The 25,869-nt window shown below is 39.5% G+C and overlaps 2 protein-coding genes across 4 annotated transcripts in view; both read right to left on the bottom strand.

Annotated features, from left to right (window-relative positions):
* The window catches only part of LOC145965795 (uncharacterized), a 407,995-nt gene extending 399,673 nt beyond the window's left edge, over positions 1-8,322 (bottom strand). Inside the window, exon 1 of one of the 3 annotated variants that reach the window (XM_083089473.1) lies at positions 8,055-8,322. In XM_083089473.1, the coding sequence (XP_082945599.1) occupies positions 8,055-8,080 (26 nt within the window). In that variant the 5' untranslated portion in view covers positions 8,081-8,322. Of the gene's footprint in view, positions 1-8,030 lie in introns of all 3 variants that reach the window. The other 2 variants (XM_083089475.1, XM_083089478.1) reach the window with 2 other exon arrangements.
* Positions 8,323-21,682: 13,360 nt separating this feature from the next.
* Positions 21,683-25,342, bottom strand: LOC145964926 (uncharacterized). Its single transcript, XM_083088077.1, has 6 exons — positions 23,599-25,342; positions 23,027-23,527; positions 22,690-22,895; positions 22,446-22,622; positions 21,992-22,074; positions 21,683-21,817 (listed from the first exon to the last, which is right to left on the bottom strand). Exons 3-6 carry the CDS (start codon positions 22,775-22,777, stop codon positions 21,683-21,685), a joined length of 483 nt encoding a protein of 160 aa, XP_082944203.1. The 5' UTR covers positions 22,778-22,895; positions 23,027-23,527; positions 23,599-25,342.
* Between the last annotated feature and the right edge of the window lie 527 nt (positions 25,343-25,869).

The raw sequence follows: 25,869 nt of genomic DNA, 5'->3' as shown, positions 1-25,869 counted from the left end.
AAACCAAATCGGATTGTGTGCAGATCCTTGTTTCAAGAAGTTTCATTCTCATTAGTTTTGTAAAATTTTCGTTTTTTGTATGTTGATTTTGAATAAATCTTTCATTTGAACCTCTCTGTTATTGAATTTCAAAGTAATTTCAAAGAAAATCACGAAAAATGCATGTCACAAGACTGTAACACATATTTCGTTCATGTCACACTGGTGTGACGCACAGGCATATGTATGAAAATTTTTCTGTATGCCCAGAATCACACCTTTGTGACGCGGTCTTTTTTCTGCGCCATCGTGTTCCTTATATGTGACTTGGTGTACTGAATTTTTTTCCGATTTTTCCTATGAAAATTAAACGAAGTATAACGTTGGGCTGTTAGCAGACATAGCAAAAAATGGCGTGGGAGCGAACGTGTTAATAAATAATTAAAATAATTAATATAAATATAATTAAACACGAAACATAACATATATAAAATGATTTTATTATTATATTTTATTATTGTTAAACGATGAATAATAAATAAAATTTGTATTTTATTTTTTAATTAATTATTAAAAAAGTATTATTAGGAAAATTGCTCCACTAATATTAAACATATAATAAACATATCATAAATATTAAATAAAAAAATCATAAAAATAAGAGATCCAAATGCGAACATAAATTGTACATTCAAAAGATGTTACTTAACAGGATATCCATTTTAATTCAAAAAATGGATATTTGTTAAATGTCCATTTTATGTTCATGGACGTGCGAATATAAATTGGACTTAAACTGGACATCCTTGGAATGTCCAGTGCTATCTGGGTAGAACCGTGCTTCTATACTCGTCTATTTTCTTTGGTACAATAACGGCATTTTGAACAATTTTCGCATTAAATTGAGAGTGGAATAGGCCTATTGGGGAAACCACTATAAAAAAAGCGCATCATGCTATCTACCGCAAGGTGGTGTGGAAATGATAGCGTATCATTTTCTCGCCACTAAAAGGACGGGTAATTTTTCGGCGCGGTATTACGATATATCGCACGCCACCATCATGTCTCAGAGAGCGATCCGCCCACCGCTTCGCCGCGCACTTCTACTTACGCAGATTAGCCGATCTTCTTTAATTAATTTTTCGTTAATTATTGCGAATATCGCAAAATAGTATAGGTCCTTCCTTCTTAATTTGAGCCAATCTACCTTCACACTTCGGGACCGTGAAAATTTTCCTGACACCCTGTATAAAGGCTGATTCGGAGGTTCGACAATATCGTTCGTGCATGCGACGTTACAATTTGCCGTGGTAGCACACATCGACGGTCCACCGTTAATAAAAGATTGTGACGAATGTCAGTGAGAATTGTAAGAGGTAGCGGTCTCTTAAATCGTGCGATAAACGCGTTTCCCATCGAATTACATATTCCCGGTAGTAGTGAGACTAGGAGAGTTCTAACCCAGGTCCTCTCAGGGGGGGATGAGGCGCGAGGGGAACCGCGGCGCGGGGGAGTGACGTCACGCGCGGGGAAGGAGGAACTGCAGCGCTCGGTGAGTGACGTCACGCGCAGGAAAGGGGGATCCGCGGCGCGACCGATGGACGAGGGGGTCCGCGCGGGGAAGGGGGGATCCGCGGCGCGACCGATGAACGAGGGGTCTGCGCGGGGAAGGGGGATCCGCGGCGCGACCGATGGACGAGGGGGTCCGCGAGGAGAAGGGGGTTCCGCGGAAAGAAGACGGTGATGTGAGAAGGATAGCGCTACGTATGGGAAAAGGATCGCGCTACGTGTGGGAAAAGGATAGCGCTAAGTGTGTGAAGAGGACAGTGCGACAAGGATGGCATCAACGTGCGACAAGGACGACGCATTGTAAGATGGCGCATAGGTGGGAGAAGGACGACGCAAAGATAAGTGAGTGAGTGATAGTGACGAGCATATGAAAGAGAGAGAACGATAATAGTGCAAGACAACGCGTGCGAGAGAGAACGATATTGCAACAACGCGTGCGAGAGAGAACGATAGCGCGAAGAGGACACATACGAAATAGAGACTTATGATTAACGCGTGCGAGAGAGAACGATATTGCAAGAATAACGCGTGCGAGAAAGAACGATAGCGCGAAGAGAACGCATATGAAAGAGAGACTTATGATTAACGCGTGCGAGAGAGAGAACTATAATATCGCGAGACTTAGAACGATAATATCGCGAGAACAACGCGTGCGAGAGAGAACGATATTGCAAGAACAACGCGAGTGAGAGAGAACGCATACGAAAGAGAGACTTATGATTAACGCGAGACTTACAACTAGCGCAAGAGAGAGAGACGCAAGAGATGGGAGCGCAAGGGAAAGGCGCGTAAATAATTGCAATTTTTTATAAATGACAAACATAAAATTTATTTAAATGTGTGTGTGTGTACTATACAATTTGTGTGTGTGTGTGTGTGTGTACTTAAAATTAAGAATAATAATAAAAAAATATAAAAATATAAAATTTAAAAAATATAAAATTAAAATTTAATATATGGGGAGGGGGTGATGCGCCGGACTAAGGGAGAGGCCGCTCCTGGAAGGCTAAGGGGTCGATGTGCCAGGTTGAGAGGAGCCGCTCCTAAAACAGAAGACACACATTTAATTAGATTTAATAATTTATTTTAGAACTTTTGATGTATTATAAATTGAAAGTTACTTACAATACTTTCCATGGCATTTTCCATTCATCGTTATACAATATGCACAATTTATATTTTGATAAAGGTTTGGATTCACATATCTGTTTATCCTCTCGTCGGCCATTCATATCATCGCGTAAACTCTAAAATCAAACATAATAATTTTAAGTGTTTTAAATTTATTACACATCGACAAAAATATTTTACCTTCAACGTTTCCAATTTCCGCCGTAGTATATTCTCATGCTCATCTTCTTTCAGTTTTTCAAAATCTTCTATTAATTCGAGATTTTCACGCAGTTTGTTTCCATTACACTTTACTTTCGAATGATTAGGTTCTGTATTGAAAAATTTACATCCATGATATTTTACAAATTCTCGCGCACATATTTCTCGAGATAGGAGAAATGTCCTCAACGAATTTATGCGAGGTTTTTCCAAGCCGAGCTCTTGATGTCTTATAAACTGAACGATTGAAGTTTCCAGATTCTTCTTTGAAAGTTGTTCCCGCTCTATTCGAAGTAATTCTTCATCTTGACTAATCCGAAAACGGAAATCAGGTTTCCCATCGGATGATTCCTCCTCCATTTTTCTCTCTCTCCATCTCATCCATTTCTCTCTCCTCTCTCTCTCTCTCCATTTCTCTCTCCTCTCTCTCTCTCCATCCAATAATCATCATCATCCGTATCATCATCGATGATAATAACGTCGTCTTCAGCCATTATATGTGACCAACGAAACACAAGACTAACGAAACGCAAAGAACAACGAAAGAAATAATATTCTAATGCTGCAGACTCCTCTTCATTATATATCTTTTAATATCTTTTGTCTCATTCCAACTAGAGCATCACGTCTCATCTACCTCAGCATTTCTCTACACCTTTAGCGGAGCGTGTTAAGAAAAGTATAACTATTCTTATTCGTATGGGAGGAAAAAAATAAAATCACAGATGGAATGAAAATAATTATTTATTGCAAGCATCGTAAAGAATATCATTTACAGCGCATGTTAGTAATTCACAATCAATTAATGATTCGCTGTTAAAGACATCACTCTCGCGTATCGTTTTTACAGCATCGCATACAGTAGTAATATTGTTACGTTGTAATACAGTTTCAAATTGTTTAAATTTTTCATTCACGAGATACGTATTCTCGCATAACCAATTGTGCATATGATCGATACAATTTTCTAAATTAAATAAATGTAATAATGTTTGTGGTTTCATGTACAAAGAATTTTTGCATAATGTGAGTTTTACAATTTTCGATTGATACATTTCGATCGATAAATCTCCAATCCTTAATGGGAGAGCAGTCGATTGTAGAAAACAGTCAATGTCTGCTTGCTTCTGCATCAACAAATTCCACGTTGAAAAAGGCAACACTATTTAATTGCCTCGATTATCGCCGAGAATCAGATCCACGTACGATACAGCTCCAACGCTTATTCCAATGTCCAAATACTTGTACGACGTTGGGGTTAGAGCGTATCTTCTTCCAAGTATGCGAGTCGCACAACGAGGCTGAATGCTATAAAAATATAAAATAATTAGATCAATATTTTAAAAAATTAATAAATAACAAAATTTTTAAACGATCGAAACTTACATGTCGCATTTTTGCTTCTTACACGATGGAGTTTCACCGTTTCGAATCGAAACGTAAAAATTCATGTTGATTTCTTCAGTGAACCTTTCACACGCGCGATTGATGCAATACTGATCGTATTAGAATTAATATCAATTCAAATAGTATCACAAATTGCAATGTAGAGGGGATTATTGCTGACATGACATTTTAATTTCCTCTAAAATTTTGTCGCGCCGATGTACGGCTGCGATGACATCATCCTCAGAACAAAGATTTAGCTGAATATAACAAAAATTTTCAAGCGCCGATGTACGGCTGCTCCTAATGCAATCACGTTAGATTTTTCAAATGTACGTGACAAAACGCGAAAAAAATAACCGTCAAGGTTAAAATGCGCATCATCCCTAGACAAAGATTTAGCTGAATGCGTTAAAATCGAGCGCCGATGTACGGCTGCCCCTGATGCAATCACGTTAGATTTTTCAAATGTACGTGACAAAACGCGAAATTATCAAGGTTAAATTGCACGCGCTATTCAGGGGAATTTTTTGTTAAAATGAAATCATTCTAGAATGTTCGATGATAAAACAATGCACGAGACGGTATATAAATCATGATAAAGAGGTACACCCCGCCAGTAGCTAAAGTACATCAGAACAGTCATTGGAAACGCTAAATTTCGCAAGTGTGTGTTACAATATGGATGAGCAAATTTTGCGAGAGCAATCCACATTGATTGATTCGCTGGAAGACTACATTGTGTGGGAGCAACGATGTGATACGTACATCGAGTCGTTGGAAGAGCAAAGTCGCATCAAGCGACCGCGATTATCGATCGGAAATCGACAATTACTGATTGCTCGGATCGCGCGCCTCGAAGGGTTGAAAAATTCGGTACGTGGACGTTTCATACACGCGGGTGCCGGATGTAGCGCGCCTCAAAATGGACTTATGTGGCGCGAGATTGATACGGCGTTCGAGAGTCGCGTATCGACTGGTGCGGTGATAAACTATAATCACATCGAACCTCGCCAATTTCTCGATGACGCCAAAGACATTGTGATAGAACATGTGCAGGACGTTATGAAAAAACATTATAATGTGAAAGTGAACACTATATTTTACGGTGAATTTGTGGCTGGAGATAAACGTGCCAACAAAAGTATCAATACGAGAAACTATGAACTCTATCGCACGTCCGATTTACGCGAGTGGTACGAACGGTGCGTCATCGAGCCTACCCTAGCATCGCTGGAAGAGTTTCAGGAACGCGATAGCGGGTGGGCACTATCGCGAATACTAAATTTAACTGTAAATATAAATAAGTATAATCCTATGCGCGCGGGATGTCATATTAAATTGCGGCGGGAGATTATGATGAAAAGAGCGGTGATTAACGTGCAATCTAAAGACAATGCGTGTTTCGCGTGGGCAGTGGTCGCCGCACTATACCCCGCTGAAAGAAAGGCGGAACGGGAATCATCGTTCCCGCATTACGCGACAGTGCTGAATCTCCGGGACATTGAGTTTCCAATGATTGTGAACCAAATAAAAAATTTTGAACTTGTTAATGACATTTCTATAAATGTGTACAGCATCGAAGACAAGAACAGCATTGTCCCGATACGCCTTTCGCAGCAGAAGCGGGACAAGCATGTCAACTTGCTGTACATTGAAGACGACAACAGTGTCGGACATTTTGCGTGGATCAAGAATTTATCCCGGCTAGTGAGCTCGCAATTGAGCAAACACAACGGTCAAAGATATATCTGCGATCGGTAAGTTTAATTTATATTATTTGAATAATTATAGGTTATACACTTTGTTATATAAATCTTAATTAAAATTTTTCTTTTACAGATGCTTACATTATTTTAATTCAGACACCAAATTGCAGTCGCATACGGTCGACTGCGGAAAGATGACCGATTGTGCTGTCCGATTGCCGAGCGATAAGGACAAGTGGTTATCGTTCAACAACTTTAATCGGAAGGAGCGGCTTCCATTTGTGGTCTACGCTGACTTGGAATGCGTTCTGGCCAAGACGGAGGAAGAACAACAAAAATTGTACCAACATCACCAATTATTTAGCATAGCTTACTATGTACATTGTTCATACGACGAATCTTTATCGGCGTACCATTCGCGTCGTAGCGCCGATTGTATAGCAGGGTTCGCCGCAGACCTCAAAAATTTAGCGTTACGTGTAAAAAATATTTTAAAAACAAATGTCCCCATGGTAAATTTAACACCCGAAGAGTGGGAAAAATTCCATAGCGCCACTCAATGTCATATATGCGAAAAACCGTTCGCGGAAGACGATACACGCGTTCGCGATCATTGCCATCTGACCGGGCGGTACAGAGGTCCAGCACACTCAAATTGCAATTTAAATTATAAAGAATCTTTTTGTATTCCCATAGTTTCTCACAATTTATCCGGTTACGATTCACACTTTATTATCGAGGAAATAGCTACAGCATTCGAAGGGAGAGTCGAGTTACTTCCGATAATAAAAGAGAAATATATTTCGTTTACCAAAAATGTTTTTATGGAAGAAGAATCAAAAACTCATGTAAAATTACGTTTTATCGATTCATTCAAATTTCTCGCATCGAATCTCGACAAATTGGCATCATTTTTGGACAAAGACAAACTCAAAATTTTAAAATCAGAATTTCAAAATTTATCAACAGAAAATTTCAATTTGTTAACGCGAAAAGGTGTCTTTCCATACGAATACATCGATTCCGTTGACAAGTTGCAAGATACGTGATTACGCGCACGCCGAGAACATCTGGACGCGATTCTCCATTCGGACGCTAGGCGAATATAGCGATTTATATCTTAAAATCGATGTCATGTTATTAGCCGATATTTTTGAAAACTTTCGAGATAAATGTATCGAAAGTTACGGACTCGACCCCGCGTATTACTATACTCTCCCCGGATACACGTGGGACGCCATGTTGAAGCATACGAAAATTACGTTCGAGTTGCTTACTGACATCGACATGGTTATGTTCATCGAACGTGGTATACGCGGCAGTCTGAGTCAATGTTCGGGTAGATACGCTCGTGCTAATAACAAGTACATGGAGTCGTACGATCCATCGAAACCATCATCGTGTACTTGATGTACTTTGATGTAAATAATTTATACGGATGGGCAATACAGGGCGATCCTGAAAAACGATCCGTCTATAAAATGACATATTCCTGACACCATTCTAAGACAATTTTTCCTTTACCAAAATTTGATTTGAAGCGTAGTTTTTGAATTATGAGCAAAAATAGTTAGTAAATCACGCGTCGGGTACAGAAGGCAGGCAGGAGCGGCGCGGCGTGCCGCGAGCGCGGGCGCAGCTGACCGCCCGACGGGTGATTATCACCGCATGAGTCGCTAACTATTTTATCTTATAACATAAAATTATGCTTTAAATAAAATTTTGGTAAAGAAGAAAATGTCTTAGAATTACGTCAGAAATACGTGTTGCTTAAAATAACGTTATTTTAATAATGAAAAGTTGTTCCGGATCGCCGGCCGTCCGACGTTGCAATCAGCTGATTGCTACACGCGATGTGTGTATGGCGGAGTGTGTGCGTAAGAGAGAGAGAGAAAGAGAGAGAAAGAGGGAGAGAGGGAGGGTAGGAGGGACAGACATTCATACACACGCACGCACTTTTTTTCTCGCTCTCTTTCTCTCTTTTACGCAACACTCATACACTCTCTCATTCAGTCTCTCACTCACACTCTCTCGATCACTCACTCACTCACTCACCTGCTTACTCACTTGCTCATTCACCTTGTAGCAGCGTAGCGAATCTTCATGCTATGTATTGTTGTATCTGCTGCACGGTTATGATTGCTAGAGATGCGCGACACATTGAAATTTTTTCGATTATTAGTCTCACACTCGATTGACACAATACAGATTACGCGATAACGAGTTTACTGTTTATTCACTCACTATTGATTTATCGATACCAAAAATTACTTTCAAAGAAACGCGAATGCAAACAGCACATGACTCGACGCGAAGCGACGGACCGCGGAGACTGCGCGACCACAAGAGTTATGTTGCCAGAAACGCGACACGCGACATCTAACAAACGACTTGCGCGTGGCGCGTGATTGACGCGAGATAAGACGAACGATCGGCTAAAACCTTCGCATTGCGAATGCGGTAGAAAACATGAAACGTATAATGACATACTTAAAAAATTAATTATTTATTATAATAATTATTTATTATAAATAATTAATTTTTTAAGTATGTCATTATATGTTTCATGTTTTCTACCGCATTCGCAATGCGAAGGTTTTAGCCGATCGTTCGTCTTATCTCGCGTCAATCACGCGCCACGCGCAAGTCGTTTGTTAGATGTCGCGTGTCGCGTTTCTGGCAACATAACTCTTGTGGTCGCGCAGTCTCCGCGGTCCGTCGCTTCGCGTCGAGTCATGTGCTGTTTGCATTCGCGTTTCTTTGAAAGTAATTTTTGGTATCGATAAATCAATAGTGAGTGAATAAACAGTAAACTCGTTATCGCGTAATCTGTATTGTGTCAATCGAGTGTGAGACTAATAATCGAAAAAATTTCAATGTGTCGCGCATCTCTAGCAATCATAACCGTGCAGCAGATACAACAATACATAGCATGAAGATTCGCTACGCTGCTACAAGGTGAATGAGCAAGTGAGTAAGCAGGTGAGTGAGTGAGTGAGTGATCGAGAGAGTGTGAGTGAGAGACTGAATGAGAGAGTGTATGAGTGTTGCGTAAAAGAGAGAAAGAGAGCGAGAAAAAAAGTGCGTGCGTGTGTATGAATGTCTGTCCCTCCTATCCTCCCTCTCTCCCTCTTTCTCTCTCTTTCTCTCTCTCTCTTACGCACACACTCCGCCATACACACATCGCGTGTAGCAATCAGCTGATTGCAACGTCGGACGGCCGGCGATCCGGAACAACTTTTCATTATTAAAATAACGTTATTTTAAGCAACACGTATTTCTGACGTAATTCTAAGACATTTTCTTCTTTACCAAAATTTTATTTAAAGCATAATTTTATGTTATAAGATAAAATAGTTAGCGACTCATGCGGTGATAATCACCCGTCGGGCGGTCAACTGCGCCCGCGCTCGCGGCACGCCGCGCCGCTCCTGCCTGCCTTCTGTACCCGACGCGTGATTTACTAACTATTTTTGCTCATAATTCAAAAACTACGCTTCAAATCAAATTTTGGTAAAGGAAAAATTGTCTTAGAATGGTGTCAGGAATATGTCATTTTATAGACGGATCGTTTTTCAGGATCGCCCTGTATGTCAACCGTTGCCTTACGCCGATTTTCAATGGGTCGACGATGTGTCGAATTTTAACGTATCATCGATCGCGCTAGATTCGCCTACGGGTTATATCCTCGAAGTAGATTTAGAGTATCCGCAACATCTTCACGATACGCACACTGACCTACCGTTTTGCCCGACACGCGACAAACCACCTAGCAAGTGAGAGCTCAAGCTGCTCGCAACATTATACGATAAGAAGCGTTACGTGATACACTATCGCAACCTGCAGCAGTGTACGCGTCAGGGTCTTCGCGTTACAAAAATACACCGAATTTTACAGTTTTCTCAATCTCCATGGCTTCGAAATTACATAGAACTAAATACACATTTCAGAACATTGGCTAAAAATGATTTCGAAAATAATTTATATAAATTAATGAATAATGCGGTGTTTGGTAAAACGATGGAAAATGTGCGGAATCGTGTAGACATTAAACTCATAACTCACTGGAACGGACGATACGGCGCAGAGGCAATGATCGCAAAGCCAAATTTCCACAGCAGAAGCGTTTTTTCGGAGAATCTCATTGCTGTGGAATTGCGCAAACTCGAGGTGAAATTCTACAAACCGATTTATGTGTATACTCGACATATCCAAGACATGTTTGTACGAATTTCATCATGAGTATATGACGCCAATGTATCGCGACAAATGTCGGGTAATGTACACCGATACGGATAGTCTCATATATCACATTGAGTGCGCGGATGTGTATGAGAATATGAAGTGTGATATCGTCAGATTCGACACGAGCGATTATGCGGTGGATAATGCGTACGGTATACCGCTTGTAAATAAAAAGGTACCGGACCTGATGAAGGACGAAAACAACGGTGCCATAATGACCGAATTCGTCGGGCTCAGAGCAAAGATGTACGCGTTACGAGTGAATGGGAAAAAGGACACGAAGAAAGTTAAAGGTGTCAAGAGTAACGTTGTCGCGAGAACGATAACGTTTGACGATTACACGCGGTGTTTAAACGAAGAAATTGAAATGACGCGTCAGCAGTCGTGTATACGATCTAAACTGCACCAAGTATACACGATCTGCGAGACGAAAATTGCTCTGAGTCCGTACGACGATAAGCGGTATATCGTACCCGAAACCACCGATACGTTACCGTGGGGACATTATAGAATACCTTTGTAAATAAATGTATATTTTGTTTATTATTAATTGTATATTTTGTACATAACCATGTATATATTTTTATATTTTATACATTTTATATATTTTTATATTTTAATAAATTTTATATTTTTTATACACATATTTTATATATTTTAATAAGTATTTATAATACATTATTTTTATGTATCCAAGAGTTGTATGATTTATCCATTTCCAACCATTTCACGTATACGTCATCACCCTTTTCCCGCAAAATTTTTTCCACGAGATATACGTCGGGATTAGCGACGCGTTGTAACTCGTATTCGTAGAATCCTCCAGCGACGGGATTTCCACGAATCTTCGAGTATGAATGTCGCAGGATTAGTTTTCTGCACCTCGACAATCTTAAAAACTTCGTCCAATTAGGTGTGAAACCTTTTTCATGGGAATATATTTGTACTTGTATCCTTTGTTACTTTTAATAGGATTATTAACTTTGTTGTCACGTTTATGCGCATTTGTTGCTTTTAATATACTTTGATATTTATACAAATCATCTCGAGTGTATTTTTTATGATTGGGAATATTTCTAAAAATCAAATCGTAGATACCTTCGGTTCCCGTATATTTTATTCCATCGATAATTATATTATCTTCTATGTCCACATCGAAACGTTTATCACCGAGCGTCATTCCTTCGCTGGTAAATTTAACACCGTAGACGTAATCCATACTCTTATTTTTATCAACACTCATGATAGCTCCTATATATTTTTGTGCTAGTGGACCGAAATGATTTCGGAACGTTTTCTGACCTTCGGACGTTTCTGATTCGTGTCGGACCGATGTTACAAACGAATCGGGCGTGGTCTCATAAATTTCTTCAACGGACGGGGATGGTATTGTTTGACGCCGTTGTACTTTTATCGGAGTAGAAACAGTAGCCATATTAGAAAATTGTTTCCTTCGTTTTGATCGATTCAGTGTCGAATATATCGACGAATCGTTTATCGGCATATTTATCCGTGCTCGTTTTATTCCTTGCTTTGACTCTTTTATTTTTTCCTCGTGCTTCTCTCCGAACGTCAAACTCAATGGCTCGATTTTCGGCGCAACAGATTCCACAGTATTTTCGACAAGCTGTTTCAAAGGTTCGGTAATTGGCTTAAATTGTCTTTCCAATGCAACGTCTTCCTCCATTTTACCAGTTTTCAAAGCGCGATATTTTTTGCGAATTGATTCGCTCGTTTTTGCAATCTCTCTCGCAATCTTTTCACGATCGCCGTTCATGATGCTCGATCGATGTGTCGATGACGACTGATCGCTTTACGGTATCGTGAAATAATTAAATCCTCTTCTATATCGTCCATTGATCAACGTGCTGTCTTTATCAATGACTACGAAGCCATATTTGCGTTGCCAACATTTCTGACACAATGCGCGGAAATCGTTGTAAGACATGTCGGTATTTACATGATCGTTGTACACATGTTTCAAGTTTGTGCCTTCTTGTTTAAATAAAGTCAAAAGATTCGCATTGTCGCGTATAAGATGCTTAGGTATCTTGGCGTACGTTTGACAAAGATAGAAACAGTCGACGCTCGAGTGTCGACCCATTGCAAGGTACTCTCTCATCATATCTTGCTTGTCGCATGCCACATCATCAAAGATAAAGATGGAATTCGGAAGCGCCTCGCTCGGTGGAATGACATCGCTGTTATTAGAGAATGTAAAATAACCAATTTCGTCTATAGGTGCTAGTAAATTTTTCAAGTATCTATATTTCGGTTGTTGAAGCGATTTCGAGTATACGTACACGTTCTCGAAACGTACACCGTACGGACTTTCTATCAAACTAATCAACATGTTTGTCTTACCGCAGTTTGAAGGGCCGCAAACGATACCGCGTATAGTAGTCGGTAGCATGTTTCCATGCTTGCGTACTTTTTTCTTTGATATTAGTCTATCGTCGAAATTTGATACTTTGATTATCCGCGCTTGTCGCACGAACCGCATGTTTTCTCTTTCGAATCAATTTTGCGAATGATCACGAGGGGGAGACCTATTTATAGAGGTGTCTCGATTCGAAACAACTCAGTATCAAAAATGTTTCTCCTTCTGTCGGATAACAGAGACATTCTCTGGCTTACCGCTGAACAACTGCAGTATATCCCAAAGATTGTTTTACTGCAAAATTTTGGTGATTACGTGGAACGATTGTGGGACAAGCTTCCAGAATATATAAAGGCTGATTCGGAGATTCGACAATATCGTTCGTGCATGCGACATTACAATCAGCCGTGGCAGCGAGCACACATCGACGGTCCACCACCGTTAATAAAAGATTGCTATGAATGTCAGCGAGAATCGTAAGTGGTAGCGGTCTCTTAAATCGTGCGATAAACGCGCTCCCCATCGAATTACATATTCCCGGTTATCAGTTTTGCGGCCCGGGAACTCGATTAGAGAAACGATTGGCTAGAGGCGATCGAGGCATCAATCCATTGGACGCCGCTTGTCGCGAGCACGACATTGCTTACTCGCGAAGCAACGACCTCGGTCAACGACACGTCGCGGATCGCATACTTGCTGCAAGAGCGCGAGAACGCATTACCGCGAGGGATTCGACTCTTGGCGAAAGAGCAGCCGCTACGACTGTTTGGGCTGCAATGAAGGCAAAGACAAAATTCGGCATGGGGATGAAAAAGCCGTCAACGACAAAGAGGAGGAAAAAACGAATACTTCCAGTAGCGAAACGCGGTGGTATTTTATCACTTTTACCGTTGTTGGGAGTTGTCGGTTCTTTGGCCGGCGGTGCGGCGGGAATCGCAAAGGCGGTAAACGATAGCAAGGCAGCGCAACGTCAGCTGGAAGAGTTGCAGCGTCACAATCGCGCTATGGAAGGTCGCGGACTTTATCTCGCTCCGTACAAGCGTGGACAGGGATTCTCAACAAAGTCTAAGAGAAAAAAAATACGTCGAAAAAACATTAAAAATGCCTACGGGTGCGACAACTAACGTGCAATTGGAAAAATTGGCGAAACGTATGCACATATCTTTCTTTAGAGGTGTTTTCATGCGCAATAATTTATCGATAAGCGGTGTACGACGAAACGAGAGCGGTATCATCAATTTGAATGACGTTGATGGTCCCGGTACTCATTGGGTAGCGTACGCAAAGAGGGGAGATCATGTTGTATATTTCGACAGTTTTGGAAATCATCGACCACCCAAGGAACTTGTGTGATATTTCGGACGAGTGAAAATTGAATACAATTACGCATCTTATCAAAGACAATCAGAGCATCTGTGGACAGTTGTGTTTAAAATTTCTTCAAACAGTCGACGATCAATTTAAAGCCTAACAATCCATCGTCACTACTCAGTATTCGTTCGACATGTCACTGACACTTACGTTGACTGGCAAAAGCAGCGTTCTCGCTGTAAGCTATTTTCCCGCTATAGATTTGATCGATGCCGATTACGAGCTCGGATTAACGGATTTTGAAACTTATCATACGATTCCAAACGTAAATTTTTCGAATAATAAATTTTACTTTGGCAACGACGACAAGGAAATTACGATTCCCGAAGGATCGTACGAATTGCACGCTATAAATGACTATCTCAAACGCGCAATTTTGCGAGATGAACACCTTTCCAGAGATGTTGAAAACAATTATGATGAGGAATATCCAATACTGCTCCGCGCCAATCATAGCACACTAAAGAGCGAAATCAAATGCGCCTACAGAATAAACTTTACCAAACCCGACAATGTAGGATCCTTGCTTGGATTCTCATCGAATCGTATATTGCAACCTCACAAGTGGTACGAATCGGACGAACCGGTTAATATTATAAACATAAATACAACAATAAATATTATTCGTATAGAATGTAACGTGACTACTGGTGCGTACAGCAATGGCATGCGTGTACACACGATACATGAATTTTCACCGAGCGTACCGCCAGGATATACGATATCAGAAACGCCGGCACAGATCATTTATCTGCCGATCATCGTACGGAGCATTACGGATTTAACGATACGTTTTGTAGATCAAAGAGGTCGATTGCCCGATTTTCGAGGAGAGGAAATTACCGTAAGATTGCATATACGGCGGCGACAAACATAGTATGCTCGTGCTGAACGAAACGGAGCACGCGAGAGACAATACTTTTACGAGGGACAATACTATTGCGGTATCGGGTGACAATAATTAGATAGCCGTTAAGAAGAAGCTGAGCGCGTTAAATCGTGAATTTTTAAGATCATTGGGATTCATCGTACGAAAGGAATGATTGATATTTTGAATATCGGAGGAGAGCCAGTCTTTGACGATCGCATCGTCAAGATTGAGACTCATACGTACAATCCGTATGCCAATACGACGCTTGGATACAGCGACGAGATACGAATACCTATACAACATCAGGATTTGTACACGTTACCGTGCGAAAGCTTTATTTACATCGAGAGAAGGTTTAATGTGCGTAAAGCGAATGACGAAATGAAGGTTGTATTGGGAAACAATTGCGCCGCATTCATGTTTGATGATCTTCGATACGAACTCGACGGAGTAGAGATTGATCGCAACAGAAATGTTGGAATAACTTCGACGCTCAAAAATTATGTCTCTCTAACGCATCAGAAAAGTATAAACTTGAAGAACGCTGCGTGGGATTTGACGTACAACGGTGACAAAAATTATTTCAACTATTGCGTACCGCTCAACATGTTGCTGGGATTTTGCGAAGATTATAAACGCGTTGTGATTAACGCTCGTCACGAATTGATTTTGATACGTTCGCGCAACGATAATAATTGTCTATTCGGACATCCATCGTTGGAAGCTGAGATTGAATTACTCAAGATACAGTGGCGTATGCCTCATGTAATATTGAATGAGATTAATAAATTGTCGATGTTGCGAATGTTGGAAAGCGGACGATACTTGAACATGGGTTTCCGATCTTGGGATCTATACGAATTTCCTCTGCTACATAGCACGACTAAGCATTCGTGGACCGTGAAAGCCGCCTCCCAGTTAGAGAAACCACGATACGTGATCTTTGCACTGCAAACTGGTAAAAAGAATTCAGTGTCACATGATGTTACATTATTCGACGACTGCAAATTGACCAACGTTAAACTCTATTTAAACTCGGAATTTTATCCCTACGATGATTTAAATTTAGATTTCGAAAAAAATAGATTCGTCGTCCTATTCGACATGTACTCTCGTTTTCGCAAATCTTATTACGGATGCGATAACAGCACCACGCTATTAACTATTTCAAAGTTTCTACATTGCGGTCCTCTCGCGGTCATTGATTGCTCGCGACAAAACGAGTCTGTCAAAACTGCTACCGTGGACGTGAGAATAGAGTTTGAATACAGGGAAAATATACTGGCGAATACTACCGCCTACTGTCTCATCTTGCACGATCGGGTTGTCGAATATAATCCATTGACCAATGTAGTCCGCAAAATTACATAAGTCAACAAATATCCCCTCCATTGCATATGAAAAAAAAATATATAAAAGATTGAGATGTTTGACGATCGACATCAGTCTGCGATCAGATCTTGTCATCATGGCTGTGCCAACGTTTGTAGATCTACAAGGATTTATCGTTGGGAAAAATTTTTGTCGTGAAGGAAGCTGCGGTTCTGAGAAAGGGATCCGTATTTTCTCATTACATTTTTACATGTCCCGAACCATGGCACATGCTCACAAAATCTGAGAGATGCCAGGTTTTATGGCTGATGAAAAATCACCATGGATTATCGTGGGATGATGGACACGTTTCATATTGGAAATCGAAACGTTTAATTACGACGGCGGTGATGGGTGCAACGTAGGAGGATGATGATGCGTCACCTTTCGTATACGTTAAAGGGCACGAAAAACGACAATGACTGGCCGATATACTGGACAATGATGCGAGAAACGATGTGATTATCGAAACTTTGGATGCAGACTATGAGGATGTAGCTTCTTTAAATAAGTTAGATGTTAAGAATACTGTGCGTTGTGAAAATCATGTAAAACATTGCGCTTTACAAAATGTATTTACGATTTATAATTGGTGGTTGAAACATCATGATAATGATTCATCGAATCCATATTTATAATAAATGATGATGCAATATATTTTTATCGTCTTTCTTATTCTCTCCTTTCTTTCCTTATCTATGTAAGTGCGCAGTATTGTGTTTCCGTACGTGACACAGCTGCCACAGATATTGTATTTCGATACTACATTGTGGTACATGATAAAACATTTAAATATTTGTTTAATAATTGAATATAGTTTAACGTTTGATAGCCGTTCATTTCCATTCAATAGCCGTTGAATGATCGTTCGACAGCCGTTCGACGGGCGTTCATTTCCGTTCAACAAGCGTTTGATAGCCGTTGATTTCCGTTCGATGGTCGTTCGATAACCGTTCGACGGTCGTTTATTTCCGTTCAATAGTCGTTCAACAGTCGTTCGACGGTCGTTCGTTTCCGTTCGATGACCGTTCAATTACCGTTCGATAGCCGTTCATTTCCGTTCGATAGCCGTTCAATTACCGTTCGATGACCGTTCGACGGTCGTTCATTTCCGTTCGATGGGCGTTCAACAGTCGTTCGATAGCCGTTCGACGGTCGTTCGTTTCCGTTCGACGGGTATTCATTTCCGTTCATTTCCGTTCGATGACCGTTCAATGACCGTTCAATTACCGTTCGATAGCCGTTCGATAGCCGTTCATTTCCGTTCGATGACCGTTCAATGACCGTTCGATAGCCGTTCGTTTCCGTTCGATAGCCATTCATTTCCGTTCGACAGCCGTTCGACGGTCGTTCGATAGTCGTTCGTTTCCGTTCGACGGGCGTTTAACAGACGTTCGATGGGCGTTCGATGACCGTTTAATTACTGTTTGATCAGGGTTGATGCATTATATTATAATGTTATATTATATCATGCTAATTTGCATGGGAACATGCATACTTTTGTCTTACGACGCGTTTTTAGTAAAGCGATAATGATACGTCCCTATTCTAAAGTTTCGTGCCGAGACCTCGTTGTCTCCTCACAAAGTCGCGGTATGATAATATTAATATTATATTATATACCACGCTGAGTTGCATGGGAACGTGCATACTTTCGTCTTACGACGCGTTTTTGACATGGTGATAATGCCACATCTCTACTATAAAATCTCGTGCCGAAACCTCGTTGCTTCGTCATAAAGTTCTGAACAGTGCGCGAGTAAAGTGTGTTAAGAAATGGATTGCGTATCAATATACAAGGATTGGAAAACTAAATTATTAGATATATTTTGCATCGTCGTGTTAAACATGACGTTCCTGTGGAATGTAAGTATCGTTTTTGTGAATATTTTGTGAAAAATTGTGAAAAATTTTGTATTTTTTAAATAAATATTTTTGATATAGTTCCAGGATGAAGTCCGGATACCGAGGTTTATGAATATAGAGCACCGCCAGTGGGTGCGGGCGGTGCGCCGGCAGGCACGGCAGGACTTCTCCTGTATGTGGGGCGACACCCCGGAGAGTCGCCATCACCAAGTCGAAGATATTTTCGACTTGCGGCTCTTCGGGGAAGAGCCCTGTGATGAAATAGAAGAAGAAAATTGGGTGCAAGAAGATGTGGTTATAGCAGAGGAGCAGGAGGATGAGGAAGAACAGGAGAATGAGGAATGGATTGACAGATGTTTTTTTCTTTTTATAAATCTTATTGTAACTACACTTGTATTAATCCAATATCCTTTTTCTGTTCCAGGAGCGGCCTCTTTTTTTTTTAACACAGGGGAAATCCTCATGGATACCCTCTTTCCCCGGGGGGGGAGCGGGGGTTATGCCGGACTCTTACCGGCTAAAACCCCTGCGGGTGTCCTCCATAGCGGTCACACGGGGGGGCCACGGGCACGCCAAAGGCATTCTTCCGCGACTCCCCCACCGCAGTTCCTCCATTGTAGCCGGGAGGGTGGACACCCGTCCACCTCCCGGTTCCGCCTTAGGGATTTATCTCGGTGGGAGGTCCCCCGCCCCCACCAAGCTCCCCCTGCTTTGGCCTCTAGTAGCGGGGCCTCTGCTGACGCTGCGTGGGGAGGGGGGGAGGAGGGGCGCCGGGCGGGCCATAAAGCCCCGAAACCTCCCCCGGACATCCCCACCTACCTTCCTGATGCAGTGGGGGGAAGGAAATTTCAGATGGCGTCCCCCCCCCCCGAGTCCGGTCTCGCGGACTGGCAGCTGCTCCCCGTTGTCCCGGGGGGGGCATCCTCCGCCGGTCCCTCTCTGCCTCCTCCTTGGCCCGGATGACCTCCTCACAGAAGGTGCTCACCGCCCGCCACTGCTCTTGCCCCCGCAGCATCGCCTCGACGACTGCCGCGAGGGACAGGTCCTCACCCATCACTGCGACCAGGGAGTCTATTCTGTAACTTTATAACGCATGCGTTATGGTTATAACGCATGCGTTAAATAATTCGTAACGCATATTTCGTATTTTCGTATTCCATAAATATATCTTAACGCATGACATTACGAAGTTAACGTTATACTTGCGTTATGCAATTTATTACTAGAAATTTGTATTCTCTAAGATACCATAACGCATTTTTTAACGCGTTTGCTTGCGCTATGTAAAATAACGCTAACGCGAGACATTGAGTCGCGTTATACAGTTAAAATTATCACGTTACATTAAGTGATCACAAAGGTAAGTATTTTTCTAATTAAAAACATGTCATTTTATATAATTTAATTATTTATTATTATTTATAATTATTATTTATAATAAAAATATTATATTTTTATTTATTAATTTAAATATTTTATTTATATTTATTTTTTTCTAAAACATTTATTTTTATTACAGATATTTATAAAAGATTTAAAAAATAAGAATATATGAGATAGATAAGATTATTTATAGATAAAATATAAAGAGAGATATGATATAAATAAGAATATTCGGAAAATATTAATTTTTAAAATATTTATAAGATATTTGTATTTGTTAAGGTTATATATTTAAAAAAATGGCTTTTGCTGTGATGTTGGGTATCTTAGAAGCTGTAGAAGAGGAAGATACTATGAAAGAAAACTCTGCTATAATGAAATCTCTACGAGATAATGTCTCTCCGTTTAATATGACAGACCGACAATTTATTAGAATCTTTCGTTTGTCAAAAGATGCAATGCATTATTTATGTAATGTCTTACAAGTTCCTTTCCAGCGCACGCGATTGAATGGATTAAGCGTACAGACTCAAGTAATTCTATAATTTATATAAATATAATATACATATACATATATAAATATACATATGCACGTGCGTGCATTTCAATAAAATTCTTAATCCATATTAAGTAATAAAAAAATTTTAATAATATTATTCAAAGGCTCTGTCGAAATAATAAAAAAAAGAAAACAAAAAAATAGGTATATAAGAGCCGAGCGAAAACTCTTGCAAGCTCTTATATGCCTATTTTTTCGTTTTATTTTTTCTTATATTAAGTAATGTTAATTAATAGATTTTAGCTGCATTACGCTTTTTTGCTATTGGTTCCTATCAAAAAGGAGTTGGAAATGATTATCTTGTCTCTTTGTCGCAACCTGCTGTTAGTCGAGCAATAAAGGCAGTAACACTTGCTATTAATCAATTAATAGCAAAAGATTGGATTAAATTCCCAAAAACTGAAGAGAAACAAGTTGCTTTAAAGAGAAAGTACATAATATTTATGTAATCGTCTCTAATCTTTTTTTTATTCTTATTAATTATTTTCTTATCAATATATCTTTTTAAATATATTATTTTGTGTGAGTATATTTATAGATTTCAAGAAGAAAGAAATTTCAAAGGTATTATAGGTTGCATTGATTGCACCCATATTGCAATAATAAAACCGAAAAAGCATGAAGAAGCTTATTTAAATCATAAAGGTTTTCATTCTATTAATGTGCAAGCAGTAAGTTATCTTATTATAGTATTTAATATATTTTGGACTTTTATTATTTTAAAGTAAATTGATTTATTTTTATTATTGATAAGGTTTCATCACATGATTTAGAAATTCTAAGTATTAATGCCCGATTTCCTGGATCTGTACATGACAGTTTTATATGGAAAAACTCTGCTGTTAGAGAAGAAATGATACGACTGTGGAATTCTGGGAATCATTCGACATGGCTATTAGGTTAATATAATATAGTTAATATAATGTATGTAGTTAATAATGTATGTATTATATACATATATATATATATATATATGTGTGTGTGTGTGTGTGTGTGTGTGTGTGTGTGTGTGTGTGTGTGTGTGTGTGTGTGTGTGTGTGTATTATATTTATTTTATATTTAATTTATAATTTTTTACTGTAAATAATAAAACATTTCTTTTAAATAAAAAGGTGATTCGGGATATCCTTTAGAACCATGGCTCATGACTCCTATTGTGAATGCACCAGCAGAAAGCGCAGAAGCACGCTATACTCAATGTCACAACTCTACGCGAAACTGTGTAGAAAGAATGTTTGGTTTATTAAAAAATGTATGGAGATGTTTATTAGGACATCGTGTATTGCATTATGACCCTATTATGGCAGCAAATATAACGATAGCTTGTGCTGTATTACATAATATACGATTTCACGCTAACATAATGCACTTTGAGTACGATATAGATGAAGAAGGTGAAGCTGAAGCACTAGAAAGAAGAAGAGGAAGAGCTCAAGCTGAAGAATTAGCCGATGCAGAAGATGTAGAATATTATGCTAACGGAGACAGATTAATAGAAGCAAGGAGAATACAGAGGCAAATACTTCGAAATCAATTTGGACTACGTAATATGTAAATTTATACAAAATAAAATCTGAATTAAATTTAAAATGAATATGTTTTATTCAATATTTTATTAATAAGTAATATAAGTAATTAGCAACAAAAAATACAATATAGAATTATTTTTTTGTTAAAGCTTCCACTGCTTTGTCTAATACTTCTAACATCATTTCTTGGAGTCTTAATTGTTTTTCGTATAATTTATTACGTAATTCTGTTGCAGCTGCCATGCGATTTAAACTTTCTGCAATTTCCTGTAAAATAAAAAATAATAATTATATGTATTAATATTTTTTAATAATTTTAATTATATATATATATATATATATATATATATATATATTTATAATACTTTGCATTTAAATTTTCATTATATATATCCACATTAGAAAAAAATCTACAAATGTCGAGTAATTGCTAATAATTACATGTAAGCCTTCAGTATGCTTTTCTTGTGTATTTTTAAATTGATCTGCAACTTCATTTAAAGAGGATGATAGGCGACGTTTTTCTAAAACAACACAAATTTTGATAAAAATATATGCTACATATATATATGTGTGTGCGTGTGCGTGCGTGCGTGCGTGCGTGCGTGCGTGCGTGCGTGCGTGCGTGCGTGCGTGCGTGCGTGCGTGCGTGTGTGTGTGTGTGTGTGTGTGTGTGTGTGTGTGTGTGTGTGTGTGTGTGTGTGTGTGTGTACATATATTACATATATATTACATATTTTTAAATAACATATATTACATAATATTATTTAATTCAACAAAATAATATTTTTTTCAGTTAATAATAATAATGTTTAATATAACATTGAAATAAAATAAATAAATCTAAACAAATGTTTCAAACAAATCGTTCTGTGTATATAAATTTTATACTTACTAAATAATGGAGGAGTTATTTCATTTTTTGTCACTGAAGTTAGTTCTGACTTTGATGTTTTTATTAAAGACTTGCTAGTTGTAACAAGTCCAAAGTCATCTTGATTATTTTGGAATGAAGGCGTAGGATTTGGCGTAGGACTAAGTGACAATACAACAGTACTTTTTTGTACCTTTCCTAAAACACAAACTTTGATCAAGATACGCTATATTATAAATATTACATATATAAGTTTTGTACTCACTAGATGTTTGAGGAATTATTTCATTTTTTCTCACTGAAGTTAGTTCTGACTTTGGTGTTTTTATTAAAGACTTGCTAGTTTTATACATGGATGTTAAATTTTTATTCGGTATATTGTTACGAAACTCATCTTCATTATTTTGGAATGAAGGCGTAGGACTTGGCGTAGGACTAAGTGAAAATACGAGAGTACACTTCAATATCTAACTAAAAAATAATAAAGAGTTTAATATAACCCAATATGTAAAAAAAAAATATTAAAAATAAGTTTAATATAATACAACATATACATATGTGTGTACGTATGCATGCACACGAGACACATTTAATTTACTTACTTGTTCCGCCTCCTCAACAGTAACTGTTGTATTAGCTTCAAATATTGTTGCAGGATCAATTAGATCCTATAAAAGTAAAAGAAAAAAAAATAAGAAATATTATTTATGTGTGGAACTGACAAGTTTATAATAAAAACATCGAAAATATCAGTGAACGAACTTCAATATCAAATAATACAATAATTTCAAAAATGTCTAGTAAGTATAAAACTTATATATTAAACCTATATATTATGCCTATATATGTAAAACTTATATATTAAAACTTATATTAAAAATGTCAAAATATATTTATATTTTTTAAAAACAAACTTCCGGACGTTCTTCAAAACCTTGCTCCATAATTGGCAAACCAACAGAAGATTCACCACCAAGAATCGATAATATTTTTAAATCTGAATCTTTTAAATTTATTGGATCTGTTGTATTGCCTGTCTTTTTAAGATCTGCTTTAGCCTTTGCTGCCCGAGCTCTTGTTTGATTCCGTTGATCGCACCAAAGCTGCAAATTTTTATATAATATATAAAAAATGATAATATTACATTACAAAAAAATAAAAGATTAGACTGTACCTTTTTCCATCCTTCTACAGATTTTGATGGACCTTCTAAACCATTCAATTTTTCAGATAAGCTTTGCCATTGCAAATCATTTGCTGCTTTGCCTCTAACTCCTAATAATTTTCCGGTAGCAAAGGCAGTATGAGTCTGCATATAATCTATTAAAAACTCCACTTGTTTAACGGTAGCTTTAGGAGCTCGCGTCTTTTTGGATGGCACTGCCATACTATTAAAAAATTAGCTCTTTTTATATATATATATATATATATATATATGTATAACATAAAAATATAAATATTGAAACATAAAATATTTAAATAATTAAAATGTATGTAATGAGTACTAAAATACGTACCTTGCGCACTCTTATCGCGATAACCTTTTTGTAAATATTTGACATATGTCACTCTCACGATCACTAAACCACATAAACAAAGACAATTGTAAAACGTCATTATTTTTTCCTAGATTTTTGGTTATTTGCGTTATATTTCCGAAGATGTCCGAAGATGAGGTAACTCATAACGCAATGTACACACATAGTTTACAGAATACAATTTTTGGCTAAGGTGCGTTACGAGATAACGCATTTGTCGTTAGCAAATATATAACGCAAAAAGTTACAGAATAGACCCCCAGGGCACGGCGCTGCCAGTGGTGGCACCTGGGGGTTGGCTCCCTCCCGATGCGGCACAGGTAATGACCGAAGCACCCGTGCCCAGTCACCACCTGCGCCATCCGGAAGGTGACCTGCCCCCAGGTCCTCCGCATCCATCCCCCGAAGACCGGAAGGACGGCCTTCACGACTTTCTGGTCCTCGTGGGCCGGCCCGGCCAACTGCCGCTGCCAGTCCGCGAGGACCGAGTCCGCCACCCGTCGCCTGATGGCCTCCTTGGCCGACGGGCCCACTACTATTCCCCTCCCCCGTAGCTCCCGAACCCCCCAGTACATTTCTGCCTGGCCCTGGGCCAGGAGCTCCAGGGGGGGGGATGGAGCGGCCTCTCCCTTAGCCAGGCGCATCACCCCCCCACCCTATATATATGTTAAATTTTATATTTTACATTACTGTTATTATTGTTCACTTTTTAAATTTTATATTTTATATTATTATTATATTATTATTATTATTCTTAATTTTAAGTACACACACACACGCACACACACACACAAATTGTATAGTACACACACACACATTTAAATAAATTTTATGTTTGTAATTTATAAAAAATTGCAATTATTTACGCGCCTTTCCCTTGCACTCCAATCTCTTGCGTCTCTCTCTCTTGCGCTAGTTGTAAGTCTCGCGTTAATCATAAGTCTCTCTTTCGTATGCGTTCTCTCTCACTCGCGTTGTTCTTGTAATATCGTTCTCTCTCGCACGCGTTGTTCTCGCGATATTATCGTTCTAAGTCTCGCGATATTATAGTTCTCTCTCTCGCACGCGTTAATCATAAGTCTCTATTTCGTATGCGTCCTCTTCGCGCTATCGTTCTCTCTCGCACGCGTTGTTCTTGCAATATCGTTCTCTCTCGCACGCGTTGTCTTGCACTATTATCGTTCTCTCTCTTTCATATGCTCGTCACTATCACTCACTCACTTACCTTTGCGTCGTCCTTCTCCCACCTATGCGCCATCTTACAATGCGTCGTCCTTGTCGCACGTTGATGCCATCCTTGTCGCACTGTCCTCTTTACACACTTAGCGCTATCCTTTTCCCACACGTAGCGTTATCCTTCTCACACCACCGTCTTCTTTCCGCGGATCCCCCTTCCCCGCGCAGAACCCTCGTCCATCGATCGTGCTGCGGATCCCCCCTTCCCCGCGAGGACCCCCTCGTCCATCGGTCGCGCCGCGGATCCCCCTTCCCCGCGCATGACGTCACTCACCGAGCACTGCAGTTCCTCCTTCCCCGCGCGTGACGTCACTACCTCCGCGCCGCGGTTCCCCTCGCGCCTCACCCCTCCTGAGAGGACTGGGTTAGAACTCTCCTAGTCTCACTACTCCCGGTTATCAGTTTTGCGGCCCGGGAACTCGATTAGAGAAACCATTGGCTAAAGGCGATCGAGGCATCAATCCATTGGACTCCGCCTGTCGCGAGCATTACTTACTCGCGAAGCAACGACCTCGGCCAACGACACGTCGCGGATCGCATACTAGCTGCAAGAGCGCGAGAACGCATTACTGCAAGGGATTCGATTCTTGGCGAAAGAGCAGCCGCTATGACAGTTTGGGCGGCAATGAAGGCAAAGACAAAACTCGGCATGGGGATGAAAAAGCCGTCGA

Source organism: Camponotus vicinus, unplaced genomic scaffold, assembly GCF_025532165.1.
Source record: "Camponotus vicinus isolate PSW18456_S1 unplaced genomic scaffold, iyCamVici1.0 SCAF_14, whole genome shotgun sequence".
Classification (NCBI taxonomy): Eukaryota; Metazoa; Arthropoda; class Insecta; order Hymenoptera; family Formicidae; genus Camponotus; species Camponotus vicinus.
The sequence above is the reverse complement of the archived record's forward strand: the minus strand, read 5'-3'. Positions and strand labels throughout refer to the sequence as shown.

Excerpts from the sequence above, each read along its gene's own strand:
- LOC145964926 (XM_083088077.1), bottom strand. The coding sequence starts at position 22,777 with ATGTATAAAACTAGCAAGTCTTTAATAAAAACACCAAAGTCAGAACTA. Across the intron at positions 22,623-22,689 it reads AATAATTCCTCAAACATCTA|GAAAGGTACAAAAAAGTACT; the intron begins GTGAGTACAAAA and ends TTTGTGTTTTAG. Across the intron at positions 22,075-22,445 it reads AATAACTCCTCCATTATTTA|AAAAACGTCGCCTATCATCC; the intron begins GTAAGTATAAAA and ends GTGTTGTTTTAG.